Genomic DNA, 14,210 nt, shown 5'->3' on the forward strand with positions numbered 1-14,210 from the left:
AGGTAAAAAAAATAATTATTCAAACAGAAGTTTTCCTTTTTCTTTTTTCTTTTTTTACTCTTCAATTTTCCTATCTTTTTTTTTTTTCTAGGTGGAGATGGGGAATTCTACCAGATAACAGACATTCTCCCACTATCTCATTCATTCCAACCAAGAGATCATTTTAAGATTCTAACTGTTTTTAAAGTGCAGTTGTTTGCATCTCTCCTACACTTGGTGCACCAAGTATATTTTCCAGGTAGTTTTGGAAATTCTTTGTCATGAGTCTCGTTGCTTTTATAATTATTGGAATGATGGAAATCTTCCTTAGATTCCAGTTTCTTTTCATGTTGTACATAAGACCTTGGTATTTCATTATCTTTGCTCCTCAGTTCTGTTTAACCCAGCATAATTTTGGACACTAACTTCTACCATGGTTGCTTCTTTCTTCTTGCCTCATTTAACTGTCAGGTTTAACAGCTCTGTTTCCTAGGTACATAATTATAGAAATTGCATGTTCCCTTATGAAGACTGAAATCAACAATATTATACTAATCAATAAGTCTAGAATACTTATTCCACTTTTGATAAAAATCCATAACATGATTTTGCTTCATTAGAAATACACCTGTTAGTCATAAGAGTGCATACTGGAGGCTATATTAAATTAAGTTTCATACAAACGAGGTACAGAGATAGTGAAAATGTTTTGTAAAAATCCAGATACCTTTGATTTTTGTCATATTTTAACACCAGATATAAGGAATCAATTATAAATATTCTCAAAATTTCAATTACATTAGACTATTTTAAATGGTTTTTAAAGAGGTGTAACACAAGCAGAACCTCCCATTTGAAAATTAAAATATTTCAGATTTGCATTAAATTTGATCTATAGTCACACACCAATTAAACAAGATTTCCTGAACTTAAATTTTCTTCTAAAGTTCCCTTTAAAATTAATTTGCTTGTTTGAGACATTTTCTAAAATCAAAATCATGTAATGGCTTTTGATCAAAATTTGAACAAAGGATTCTAGAAATAAGGTTTAATACGATTATATACTGATTTTAATCTTCATAAGGGGAAATAAATGTGGTACAAATTTTTTCTGTGGAAATTCATTTCAATCATCCTGGAATGGTATTTTCCAGTTAAAATATAAATACCAACAGCATTAATTGGATTCATCAGACTACTGTTCTTGAGTGTCATTTTCACAATGTTTCGGTCGATGTGACCCCTGACCTACTTCAGGTGTATCTTTTTGAACTTGGAAATGTTTCTGTCGAACTTGGGATGGAATTTCAAACCCTTCATTTACTTCATAGGGGTAGCATGCTCTTGTTCCATCAACTATGACTAGATAGAGGTCCTAGCACAGTGGTTTGAGTACTTGGAAAAATCAATTGAAAAAGTGATATTCTCCTGAAGATTGAAGGTATAATTCTCAGTGTGGGCAACCGAAAAATACAATTATGAATTACTTAGGACTTCTACAAGATACACTTGAAAAGGTCAGAGGTTATTGTAAAAATGACACTTAAGATGAGAACAGTAGTCTGATGAATCCAAATATGAATAACCTATCCTCATCTAAAAAATTCAGAAACGGAAAAATAAACAGTAGATAATAATTCATCATGAAAAAAGTTCATGCAATAAATAAATAAATAAATATACGTACCAGTAACTGATAAAGTATGCAGTTTGAATTCTGAACCATAAAATATCACAAAGCACAAGTTTTTGTCCACTTTTCTGGCCTCATCTGCCCATTTCTCAAAGTCTTTGGAATTTCTTCCTGGACGTATTTCTTTTACTTCTCGGAGGTCAACTGTGAAAAGAAATTGAGTTGCAGTCAATACCTTTTTTTATTTTTTATTTTTTAGAAAATTTATAATAAAATATATAAAATACAACACCATTAGCAGGTGAAATTTTGTTGAATACTAACTAGATCACCTGTAAGTTGTTAAGTCAGTATTTGTTATAGATATTACAAGCATTCAAAGGACTGATTAAAAGTATTATTAATGGACAGAGAGAAGTTCTGAAAATGAAGCATTCTGATATTCACTTATTCTTGGAATATAATCATGGCACTATTTGAATGTAAAGGAAAATGATGGAGTGTTTATTGTTTTTTTCTTGTTTTTTTAAATGTATTGTAGTATGTTGAAATTAGTATAATTGAAAACATGAAGTAATAAACTGTGACCTAAAAATAATTACACCACTGAAGGAAATAAGTAGGTGATGTGAGGGGAGTGAGAGGATTTAATATATAAAGAGTGAAACTCTTTATTACATTTTTGAGGACTATGTATTTGAGAGTAGTAGTTTTCTCAGAATCTATATTATATTTCTCTTTGTTTGTCTGTTCCACTTTTTCCCAGAAACTACTGGGCCAATCTGAATTAAATTCTGTAGGAAACTCGATTATAATAAGGTGCAGTGAACTAAGTATTAGGATATCCATTCGATGCACAATTAGGGACTAGTATTTAATGCAAAAAGTAAAACAAATTTAACAATATTTAACCATCAATTTGGCATAAAACACTAAATCTAAGTCAATTTTTGTGCATTTTTAATGAGCTAAAAAGTCTAGTGAATTTAATAATTTTTAAACAGAGATGAAATGTGGGTACAGTTTCTAGGGACACCCATTTGCAATCGATGTTAGTGGTGTGATTAAAAGATTCATTTAGAAAGTGTTCATTTTTTTTCCAATTGAAACTGAGATAGAAATTTATTATATAGGTTAGATATTTCATAACTATTTAATAATATCTGAGGGGCATTCCAAAAGTAATGCCTCTTATTTTTATTCTATCCAAATGGATCAGAGGAGATTGCAAATTGCATTGTTATGATAACTAGACTTATGCATCCATGACTTGAAAGTTTTGTGTTTCTGTTGCAGATATTGATGGTGTTAGACTCTAAGAAAGTAATGATGTGCGTCAGAAGCAGAGATGTGTCATTGAATTCCTCTATGCAGAAAAAAAACTGAATCGATTAACATTCACCGGTGCCTGTTGAATGTTTACGAAGCCAATGTAAATGATGTTAGCACAGCTAGGAGATGGTTAGTCTATTCCAGAGTAGAGACAGAGATGTGACAAAGCGCACTCCAGATGCCCATGCACAGCCATAACCTCATCGCTGGCAAAAGTGCATTGAGAATGGTGGTAACTGTAGAAAAATAAATTCTGGAGCACAAACGGTGGCTCGTTTTAAAGGTAGCTCTTCAGTTTTTGTAGCTCTTCAACTTTTTTTTTTTTAAAATTAAATATAAGATGCATTACTTTTAGAATGACTCTTATATATAAGAAATCTTTTTTTTTATATATATACAGGTAGAAAATTATTATGCCAACACATTTATTTACATTTTTTTTCTTGTACAATTATCTCGGTTTATAAATACTTTAACATATTTTTTTTCCATTTCGTTCCATTTAGCCCAACATAACTGGCAGTTTTGAAACAGGTTTACACTGATGTCATAATAAACCCTCTCCCTTGTGACGTTATAAGAGGGCCTCCCCCCTCTCTCTGAGTTTTGGTAATATCAAAAAAAAAGAAAAAAATGGTTTACTATAAAGTAAAGTGAACATGAAACTTTCTACTAGACCAACAAGTACATGGTTCCCACTTTTAATATTTTTATTTACTTAATATGAAAAAGTACAGGAAAATATTCTTGCATATAATTCTTGTACAGATCTATGTCTTTAATTAAATATAATAAAAACATTTTTATCAAAAAATATTTTATGAATAACAAAGCATTGTTTGGTTATTCCATCCCAGTCAGATGGTGAAAATATTATCTCGCTCTACCACCAGTGTAAAATATTTTAATATACCAAACTTTTTATCGAAAAATTTACTTTTATATTAAAACTTATCTCCTTCCCACAATGGGAAGATGTGACACAAGGTCAGAAAGTAACGTTTAAAAAAAAAAAAAGGAGCACTCTGGCCTACAAAAATGCCAGTAGCAGTGACTCAGGCGATTAGTAATAAACTAACCCATTCTCAAAGGGTTAAAAACATTGAAAAAAAAACACAAAAAAAACTAACATAAGGCAAACGAACGATGTTAAATGTAAAAATCGAAAAAACAAAAAAGAAAACAGAAAAACGAACGTTAAAACTGCTTTAAAAAATCTGAAAAAAAAAAAAAAAAAAAAAAGTGAAAAATGGCTTAAATAAGCCTGTTTTGATATTAAAATTTAAAAAAATTGGTGGGTATCCGGGTGTTTTTGAGCGTGTGTGGTCGGTCGGGGATGGGGGTGGGGGTGTTAATGAAAACCTAAGAATAAGCGAAGTAAAAAAAAAACCCAGAAAAACGAACGTTACGTGAAAAATGGCTTAAATAACCCTATTAAAATTTTAAAAATCGAAATAAAAAAAAGACATCTCACACCACGATTCGAACTCAAAACTTTTAGATAATGACCCAACGCTCTAATCAACCGAGCTAAAACGACGTACATGAAATTGTATCGGTTCTTCAAATATTTAAATTAAATCAGGTTATGACGTTGTCTGACGCATGCATAGAACTGATCTCGTCATGAGAGGACGGTTTTTGCTCCCCCCCCATAGAAAAGTGCCGATTCCAGGGTGAAAGAATTAACGTTTTTGGCCAATTTTTCAACATTTGTCGGGCGAAGGATGGGGTTTTCATATGAGACCAAATTTGTGAATTTTTGTTCTGTCTGTCGAAAGTTTTTAGCAGACATACAAACATACATACATACATTTTCGCTTTTATATATATAGATTTACAAAAAAAGTTTATATATATATATATATATATATATATATATATATATATATATATATATATATATATATATGGTAAAAAAAAAAGGACTGGGAGATCTTTTTCCATGTGAAATAGACTTGATTTAGTTCACATCCAGTACAATTTTCACCTTCCTAATCTTTTATATCAAGAGATAATATTGTCATTTTCCAATATTTTGCTTCTCTTTTTACCACCAATTTAATCTATATATAAAAGCGAAAATGTATGTATGTATATACGCTTTTCCTCGATGTCCACAAAAGGCTTCTTTCAGAGAAGCGCTCGCTCGCTCGCTTCACAACTTCTTAAAACTTTTTATATCATCTATAAATTGTAATATCTCACAGTTAACCACGGAGCTCACCTGTCTATTTAATTTTATTGACTTTCAAACGTTAATTATTCGACATTTCCCGCATCGGCACGCGTTACATTCGGTTTTCGGTATAAACAAAAAGCAAAACTCGACTCTAATCACTGGCTGAAAGCCAGTGGTCTCTAGAGAGCTAAGTAATGTTTGGTCAATGTCGACTTCGTCATATCAGACGGTAGCTTTCATTTCGAGACGAGACGCTCCCCCTAATAAACAGGGAGCGGGTTTTTAAAAACAAACAAACCGATTTATTGACCTCATTAAAAACTGTCCCGCACAAAATGCTAACTGCTGAATACCTATCGCCGTCACGTCACTCAAAAACGCGCACCTGTTTTTTATTCACACTTTACTATTTTCCAACTGCGCGTCAAGGCTTAGTTTTTTTTTCACGGGCACCTGTTTTTTTTTTCACATTTCGGGTTTTTTTCACACACACCTATAAACACCTGGGCAACGCCGGGTACCTCTCGCTAGTCTATCTATATATCTATAAAAGTGAAAATGTGTGTGTGTGTGTACCAAATAACCCTGTCAATTATCGGCCTACAGACTCGAAATTTGACATAAGGGGTATTGAGTTTGGGAAAATCTTTTTAATTGGGTTTCGGCCAGAAATTTTGCTGTTAAGGGGGGGGGACGTCAAAGTTCAATGATTTGACCTTTGAGAACTCTACCAAACTCCTCTGCCAATTTTGGGTTTAAACACTTGAAATTTTGAATATAGGTTACTTGGACATGAATCTAACTTTATTTATTTGATTTGAGGCCAAAACAGTAAATGCTAAGGGATCAAAATTGGGGTCAAAGTTTTAAAAAATCTGATCTCTGCTGTCTCTAACAAATAACTCAGCCAATTTTTGGTCTCAACATTTGAAATTTTACATGAAAGGTATTCAGACACAGGGCAAGCTTTTTAATGTTTTTTTTTTTTTTGCTGAAAGTTTGGTTTCCAAGGGGCCAAAAGTTCAAAAGATTTGACCTGGCAAAGTATTAAGCCAATTTTAGGTCTAAACATTTGAAATTTGACATAAAGGGTATTCAGACTTTCAGCAAATTTTTTAATCAGTACTTGGGCGAAAATTTGACTGCGAAGAGGTCAAAGTTGAATTAGTTTAAGTTTGCAGATTCTACCAAACTCCTCCATCAGTTTTGGGTCTAAACACTTGAAATTTTAGATGTAGGTTACTTGGATATTGGTCAGACATTTGAATTTAATTTGAGCTCAAAACAATAAATGTTAAGTGGTCAAAATTAGGGTCAAAGTAAAAAAAAAACTTGACCTCTGCGGTCTCTAGCAACTTTTCTCTATGGTACTTAAGGAAGCCTATTATATAGAAAGGCATTATCATACATATGCACTTTTTAATATATACATATGCATATAAAGTTATGAACAGTACATAGGGCCCGAGCAAAGCTGGGCTGAACTGCTAGTATACCCATAAAAGTGAAATTGTCTGTGTGTGCCTGTGTGTCTACATTTCCCTACCAAATTACTTTGTCAATTTTCAGTCTACAGACTCGAGATTTGACATAAGTGGTATTGAGATTTGGGAAAATCTTTTTAATCAGTTTTCGGACAGAAATTTGGCTGTCAAAGGGTCAAAGTTCAACAATTTGACTTTTGAAAACTCTACCAAACTCCTTCACCAATTTTGTGTCAAAACACTTGAAATTTTAGATGTAGATTATTTGACCATGGGTCAAACTTTTCAATTTGATTTGAGCCAAAAACAAATGTTAAGGGGTCAAAATTGGGGTCAAAGTTAAAAAGAGTTTGACCTCTGCAGTCTCTACCAAATTACTCAGCCAATTTTTGGTCTAAACATTTGAAATTTTACATACATGCAGCAAGCTTTTTAATCAGTTTTTGGGCGAAAATTTTGCTGCCAAGAGGTCAAAGTTGAAAGAGTTGACCTCTGCAGACTCTACCAAACTCCTCCACCAATTCTGGATCTAAACACTTGAAATTTTAGATGTAGGTTACCTGGATACGTGTCAAACTTGTTAATATATATATATATATATATAGATATACACATAAAGTTATGAACAGTACATAGAACCCGAGCAAAGCCGAGCTGAACACTTCCTCCTTCTTTGTTTACTCTCACTCTCCTCTTTTACTCAACTAATGAAATTATAAATATAGCATGATCATCATATTCCATTTACATCTTTTGATGCTGGTATGTATTTGACAACTTTTAGAAATTGACTTCCAACCAAACCTATCTCTTATTAGACCTTTACTGTAAAGTCTTTAGATACAGTTAAAAGTGCATGAGTGTTCTTAGGTTAGTAGATGTAAAACGATTGAGGTAGCCGATTCAATCCACAGAGGAAAGCCAAGGAAAACATGAGAAGTGATTCGAATGGATACACAAGAAAGAGGGATGAACATTGACAAGAGATTGTTTAGTACAGAAGTCAATTTCATTAAAGTTGTTCAACACATGCCAGGATGTAAATTGGACGTTTAATCAAATATAATACTCTTATGAGATTTTCCAAAAGAAGAAAATACTGCTTGTTAGAAGATATGTACAAATGAAATATGGCAGGTCAAAAAAAATGAACAGGACAACTTTTTGATATACTTATGTATTCAGTAAAAGTAAATATGTAAAAAAAAAAAAAAAAAAAAAAAAAAAAAAGAAAATTATTGAGAAGAATGTTAATGAAAAAAAAACCCCAAAAAACAGTTTGATCAAATATGTCGAATTCTATATTGAAACAAACCATTTTATATTTTAAATTTAAGAGCTAAAATGAAGAAAAAGGGAGGTTAAGATGTAAAATGAGTTTGGTCCAACCTAGAATCTCTATTACATAAAAGGAGCTCTATCTGTGTGAGTGAATTCCCTATGGACTTTAAAACGGCTGGGCTGATTTTTATGAAATTTCACAGGATGGTATTTATGTGCATAGCAGTGTTCTTAGTTTTGTATCAAAATGTCTTCGATAAGTATCGCTAATTGAAATAATCTGGTAAAAGAATAAACAAGCAATTCTTACTAAAGTTAACACATTACACAGCCTAACATCACAATAGATTTTCATTAATGTAACATGCAAGTGAGAGTACTCATTGAATGTAGATTTCTTTCGAATGCATAATATATATAGAAATCATGCTGAGATAAGGAAGCAGGAGAAGACAGGGCTTACTGCCTGGATCCAGAGAATATACCGGCCGCTCCAGCGGAACAAAAAGATGTCAAAGCGGCACCCAAAGAGGATCCTCAGAAAGGAGACAAAAAAGAGGGGACATACCACTTGGAAATAAATAATAGCCAGGAGCCAGCCGCCTCAACAGACATTAAGAAGGGGGACGCTCCTCCAGAGGAAAGCTCCCCTAAAGAAGCAGCAGTTCCAGATGCACCCAAGGAAAGCACAGGAGAAAAAGCTCCTAAAGGAACACCCCCAAGACAGCGAAAGAGTCAAACCCTACAAAAGACTCCTCATCTAAACCATGAGAGGAATCTGCATGGAATAAGACCGTGGAAAAGAAACTCTCCCTGCAAGAATATAAAGACCTGTACCTCACAAAGTACAGTGAGTATATATATTGAGGGGAATGTCCTCAAACCAATACCAGTGGATTGGGAGCCAATGGTGGACAAGGTCCTGTCCTTCACTGTTGGTTTTGTCAGAAACATGGTCTCATGGCAGCCACTAAAACTAAGGAAGTACTAACACCAGCCCCGGAGTTGACAAAGCCCAGTGAAAAGGCCAAAGGTCAGTGGAGTACGGTGGCGGGACGTAAATGGAAGAACATATCCATCACCGCTGCAACCTCACCACCTACTCAACAGCGACAATAACAACAACCGTAGCAGCAGCAACAAGCAGCAAAAGTCTCCCAGCACTAACGAGCCCACGAATATAGAGGACCCCACACCAATATTCTCCACTGGGGGCAAGCGGAGCCTTCTGGTCTCCCCACCTGAGTCAGAAGAAGAGGCAGTGTCTGAGGAGGAGGTAGAGAGCACCATGTCGGCTTGGGTTGAGAGCAAAGAGAAGGGAAAGAAGAAGTAGAAGAGCAGAGAGGCAGCTCTCAGTCCCCCCCCCCGGGAAGGCTCAACAGAGACTTCAAAAGAGAAGAAACCTCAGTCCCCAAACACCTCTCAAGCTGAGAAGACTACTCCGTCTCCTACCACAACCTCCCCAAGACTCTTCACATATTCCTTCTGGCGATAGGCCTCTAGACAACAAGCCAGAGCTGGAGAGACCTAAACCCGCCCCTCCAGTCCGTACAGAATGGACCAAGAAATTTCCATTCCTGTCGGGAGACAAGTTGTGTGCGACTGACCTTTTGCAAGCCTACCCAGACTTTAAAGGTAAGCACAGGGCGCTCTACAACGAGCATAAAAACTTTGTTTATGTCCAGGGGGACAATGTCACAGACCCCAAAAAGTTTAAGGACGCCCCAATGCTGACCCCCTTGTGAGAAGACGCAGAGACAACAGAACCAGAGCATTGTGGAACATGGTGAAGGAGGCCAAGAAGGCGTTTCCAGATCAGAAGCTGGTGGACGAAGAACACCTGTCACTTTAGCAGCTGGAAGTGAAATACAAAGGTTGGGTTCCTCTTTACGTTTACCCTTCATTTTACAGGACACTAAAACTAATGTTTCCCTTGAACGTGGGAGGTGCTGTACAAGGCAAACAAATTACATCCGAACTGCTCTCGAGCAATCTCAGTCAAGCCTGTGAAGTCCTCACTCTGAAAGAGTTCAGTCTTGTGTGTGACACTGTGTAAAGTTAGTGATCATATCTTTGAACCTGGCTACATTTAATGCGAGGGACATGAGATGTCGAAGCAAAGCTGCACACGTGCTAAGAGATCTTGTGTCCCTCAAGGTAGATATTGCAGCTATTCAAGAGACCCAGTTTATTTTGGACGGGGATTGATTTGGAAGGGGTTCTGATCAATTTAGATCAGTCCAAGGCCTTCAATAGGGTCAACCATCGATTCCTGGGATCTGTTTTAGAAGCCGCCAGTTTTAATCTGGACTTCCATAAGTGGGTCTCTGTTGAGTCTCCATTCTGTACCACAGGCCGACGGTAACGGTGCAGATCAACAATAGGTTTCGGAGTCTTTTGCTGTCTCTTGGTCAGTGTGTCAGGGCTACACGCAGTCACCTTTTTTTAATACATCCTGGAGTTGGAACCTCTCCTTCGCAAATTAAGGGATGAGGTGGCTACAGCAGTCCTCTGCAGAATAGCCAGAGTTACTGCATTCACCGATGATGTCACTGTGTGTGTGTTGAGCCGCACAGACATCAGAACGGTAACCAAGGAGCTTGCTCACTCGCTCGCTACAAAGAAGTAACAGGAGCCGTCTTCAACCACAGCAAGTCTGTCGGCCTACGGCTGGGCACCTGGAGCAATGAATCTGTGTTTCCCGGCATATTCAGTTGGACCTATGACCCAGTTTGTGTTCTCGGTGTCTGGTTGGAACCGGATCTACAGCAGAATAAAAACTGGTTGGAAGTACAGACAAAGGTTGAATCATGGATGCGTGCGCTACTTATGTCTTCTCGCTCATCCTTTATCAGTTGTCTGTACTGCCACTTCCTGCAAAACGCCTCCAAGCTTTCACAGAGCTTTTCTCTTCGCTTTGTGGGAGAGGGTAAAGCATTGTTTGTAGGGAGGTCTGTACTCAAAATCCAAGCAAGGGAGGCCTAGGACTGCCTGATCTCAAATGTCATAGACATGCCGAGAGGTTGGCTTTCCCTAGGTCATTTGCTAGGAGTCCCTGCTGTAGGAAGAGCTTTCCTAACCTTGAACCTAACCCCTTGGTCGAAGGCTGTCGTAGGCCGAGGGGGAAATCAAAGTTCTTTGCCGAATGCCGAGCTGTGCTTAGAGCTGTGCCGGAAAATAGTGTCTTCTTACAGCCTAAGAAGAAACTTTTTTGGGCACTAGTAGTGGGTACTGCTTTGGATCCCCTTAGGAAGCAGCTGGGATGGTCAAAAGAGGAGATCCACTCACAATGGAATTGGGCGCTGGTACAGGACTTTCTTAATAATTCTGAATTTTCCCTTAACTGGCGACTGGTTTGGAATGCGCTGCCCCTCTTTGCCAAACTTCACAAAGATGAAAGCATTGCTCCCTGGTATCTGTGCTGCAATGAGCATTAAATTGAAATGGCCGAGCACGCCTTTTTTTATTGCAACTGACTTTGGGGACTCATGGAGTATGTCAATGAGGTAACGGCTTGCATCAATGCCGAATGCTTGCTTTTCCTTGATGCAACATACATTATAGATAACATAGATCTGCCATTGTCCGGGAAGGAAAGAATGGTTTTCTGGTCAGCAGTAGCGAGAATGGTGATATGGATCACCTCCCTCAAAAAGATCTATCAGGGGACATCTGTTCATGATCGAGATCTGATTGTTTACTTTAAACATTTGCTTAAAGTGAAAATCAGATGCGATCAGAGGAGATTGCCTTGAGTGGACTTTAATAAGAGGTGGGTGCATAACATTAGTTTATGCATTCATGGAGGAGCCAGATTCGAATTTGTGTTCCCTCCGTAAAGCATGGCACATACTTTCCTGGGTTCTTTGGAACCCATCCCGCAGAATAGTATGGTCTTTAAAAGGACTTTTAGCTGGTGGTACAAATAAGATCATGTTCCTGCTTTGTTTTTTGGTACTAGAGAACCTTAGAGTTTGCCCAACCTATGCATCCCTTTCTTTTACTCCCGGTCTTCCCTCCACTCGGAGGTCACATTCCACCCCCACTTTCCCTCCCTAATGTTTTCTCTCCACATCCTCTAGTACATCACTGTACGCCAACTAGAGACCGTCCTGCTTGTTTTTGGTTCCTGGAAAACAGTGGGTGATCTAATACTAGATTAGGGTTGGGAGGGACCATACTTACCCTCACCCCCAATAGGCATTTTATTTGGTTCAATCTTAGCTCTTCCCCACTCCCCACCAACAAACTTTTTACATAAATCAAATTCAAGACTTTTGCAATGAACGTTTTTCTCTATTCCATTTATCAATTTAAAAAAAAAAAAAAATTTATATACACACCCGATCGTATGTACATAACATTTATAAAAACTCCTGGGGAATCTATTAAGTAGGTTTTAACTCCACAGTGTGAATGCGGTATTATGGTGAATAGTGCCAGCCAAGTTTTATAGACCTTTTAGAAAGACCTTGCGTCCATTCCCTCCTTCCACCAAATTTCTTATAGGGCTTGATACCTAAGTTTTTGTTTGCAATTTTTGCATTTTTTGTTTAACAATTGTAAATCGTATGAGCAATAAACTATATAAACAAGATCACAACGTAGTATCTGTTCTGATGCTACACTTACACCTTTTCTGCTTTTGGTCATTGGAGGGGAAATCCTTAATGACTGAGACAATTTTTATTTTTGTTCATATCCAGAGCGCCCTTTTTGGGGAGCTGAATTTCCCCCCACGTTAAAAACCGACCATGTGACTAACTCTGCCCTCATGGAAGTGGGTGGGGGGGGGGCAAGTAAATAAGTACATAAGTTTATAAAAGAGTTTTCCTGTTAATTTATTTTGAAATGCCATATTTCACATGTGTCTTGAAACAAGTACCAAAAATACTATTTAAAAATAGAATTTTTTTTTTATCAGTCAATTTTTTTTTTCCCATTGAAGAACAAGTCAGTTATGTTTAAAATAGAGTAAGAAATAAAACGAACTAGTGTGACCAGTGTCAAGTTTACATATAAAATCACTACAAGCAGTCTAGTTTGTGAAAAACACACACACACACAAATGCTTTAGAAAAGATTAATTGGAGCAGTATGATATTAGTATAAGATTAATTAATGGGTCAGGGATGAAAAGTTAATTATAGGTTTATAACAATTTGGTTCAATTAATAATTAATGACAAAATGATACAATATTTAGCTTGCAAAATTACACACTCATTCAAAATGGCAAAATGTAAACATATTACAACGTATTTACAACTTCTCTCTCAATTTTCGGATTTTTAATCATGTCAAAAAAATTGTTGCTATTTCTTCCTATGAGTTAAGGGTAAAATAGATTCACTGATTAATATAATAATTAAGTGATTGATTTTGTGCTACGAAACAGATACTGTCAACTGAATTAAAGGAATAAAATTGTAAGATGGTTAACATCATGAACTTTGAAATATAGACTTTAGTCATTCATTCATTATATTGCTCTGTAATTACTAGGGCTATGACAAGAGAATATCCTTATCATTGTTTTGACTCTCAAGTATATATCCGACACAGTTAATCAATCAAGAACCACATCACTCTATATAAAAACATATACAATATTAACTGATATATACTCGAGAGTCAAAATAATGAAAAGAATATTCTTTTGTCATAGCCCTAGTCATTACATTGAGCTTCTTAAATAAGGATTGGTATATATTATAAGGAAATAAAGTATATTTCCAAAGAAATATATATAAGTGAGATAAGTCACAGATTAGAGATTAAGTGAATTATCCTGTCATATATTACATTGAGGTAGTACTTTCAGGATCCATTCAAATAACATTTTCAATATATGTGCTGAAAAGCAAAATACTTGTTTATTCATAGCTGAACATTTTGCTAATTGTATTTCATCTCCTCTGATGACATGAGCCATTCTTGAAAATCTTTGGACTAAGGAAATAAACATAATTTTTATCTATATATTCCTTGTTTCAAACAATAAATTCTTAACTTAAATATATGTGTATGTATTTTGATTTAGAGAATTTAACTTTATCTTTAACTTAAAGTACACTTTTTTTTTTGGAAAGAAAGGGCTAACCTGCCTGGATAGATGAAGCTCTACCCGATTAAGAGGAGCAACTATAAGATAGAGGGATAATAATTAAAGTTAAATTAAAACTTTATTACATTATCATATATATATATTAATAAATATATATATAATTTTTATATACGGCATGATCATGTTGACATACTGGTTCTCACCAGATCATCAAAGTCAAGCAACGATGAGCCTGGCCATTACCAGATGGGTG

General features: G+C 35.9%; 1 protein-coding gene across 7 annotated transcripts in view; it reads right to left on the bottom strand.

Annotated features, from left to right (window-relative positions):
* LOC145284546 (1-phosphatidylinositol 4,5-bisphosphate phosphodiesterase gamma-1-like) overlaps nt 1-14,210 on the bottom strand; it is a 335,906-nt gene that overhangs the window by 167,446 nt on the left and 154,250 nt on the right. For all 7 annotated transcript variants that reach the window (XM_080133455.1, XM_080133452.1, XM_080133453.1 and 4 more), the window contains one exon: nt 1,667-1,816. In XM_080133455.1, coding sequence (XP_079989581.1) covers nt 1,667-1,816 — 150 coding nt within the window. The remainder of the gene's footprint in view (nt 1-1,666; nt 1,817-14,210) is intronic.

This window comes from Euprymna scolopes, chromosome 9 (assembly GCF_053919585.1).
Source record: "Euprymna scolopes isolate OS-2025 chromosome 9, ASM5391958v1, whole genome shotgun sequence".
NCBI classification, from domain to species: Eukaryota; Metazoa; Mollusca; class Cephalopoda; order Sepiida; family Sepiolidae; genus Euprymna; species Euprymna scolopes.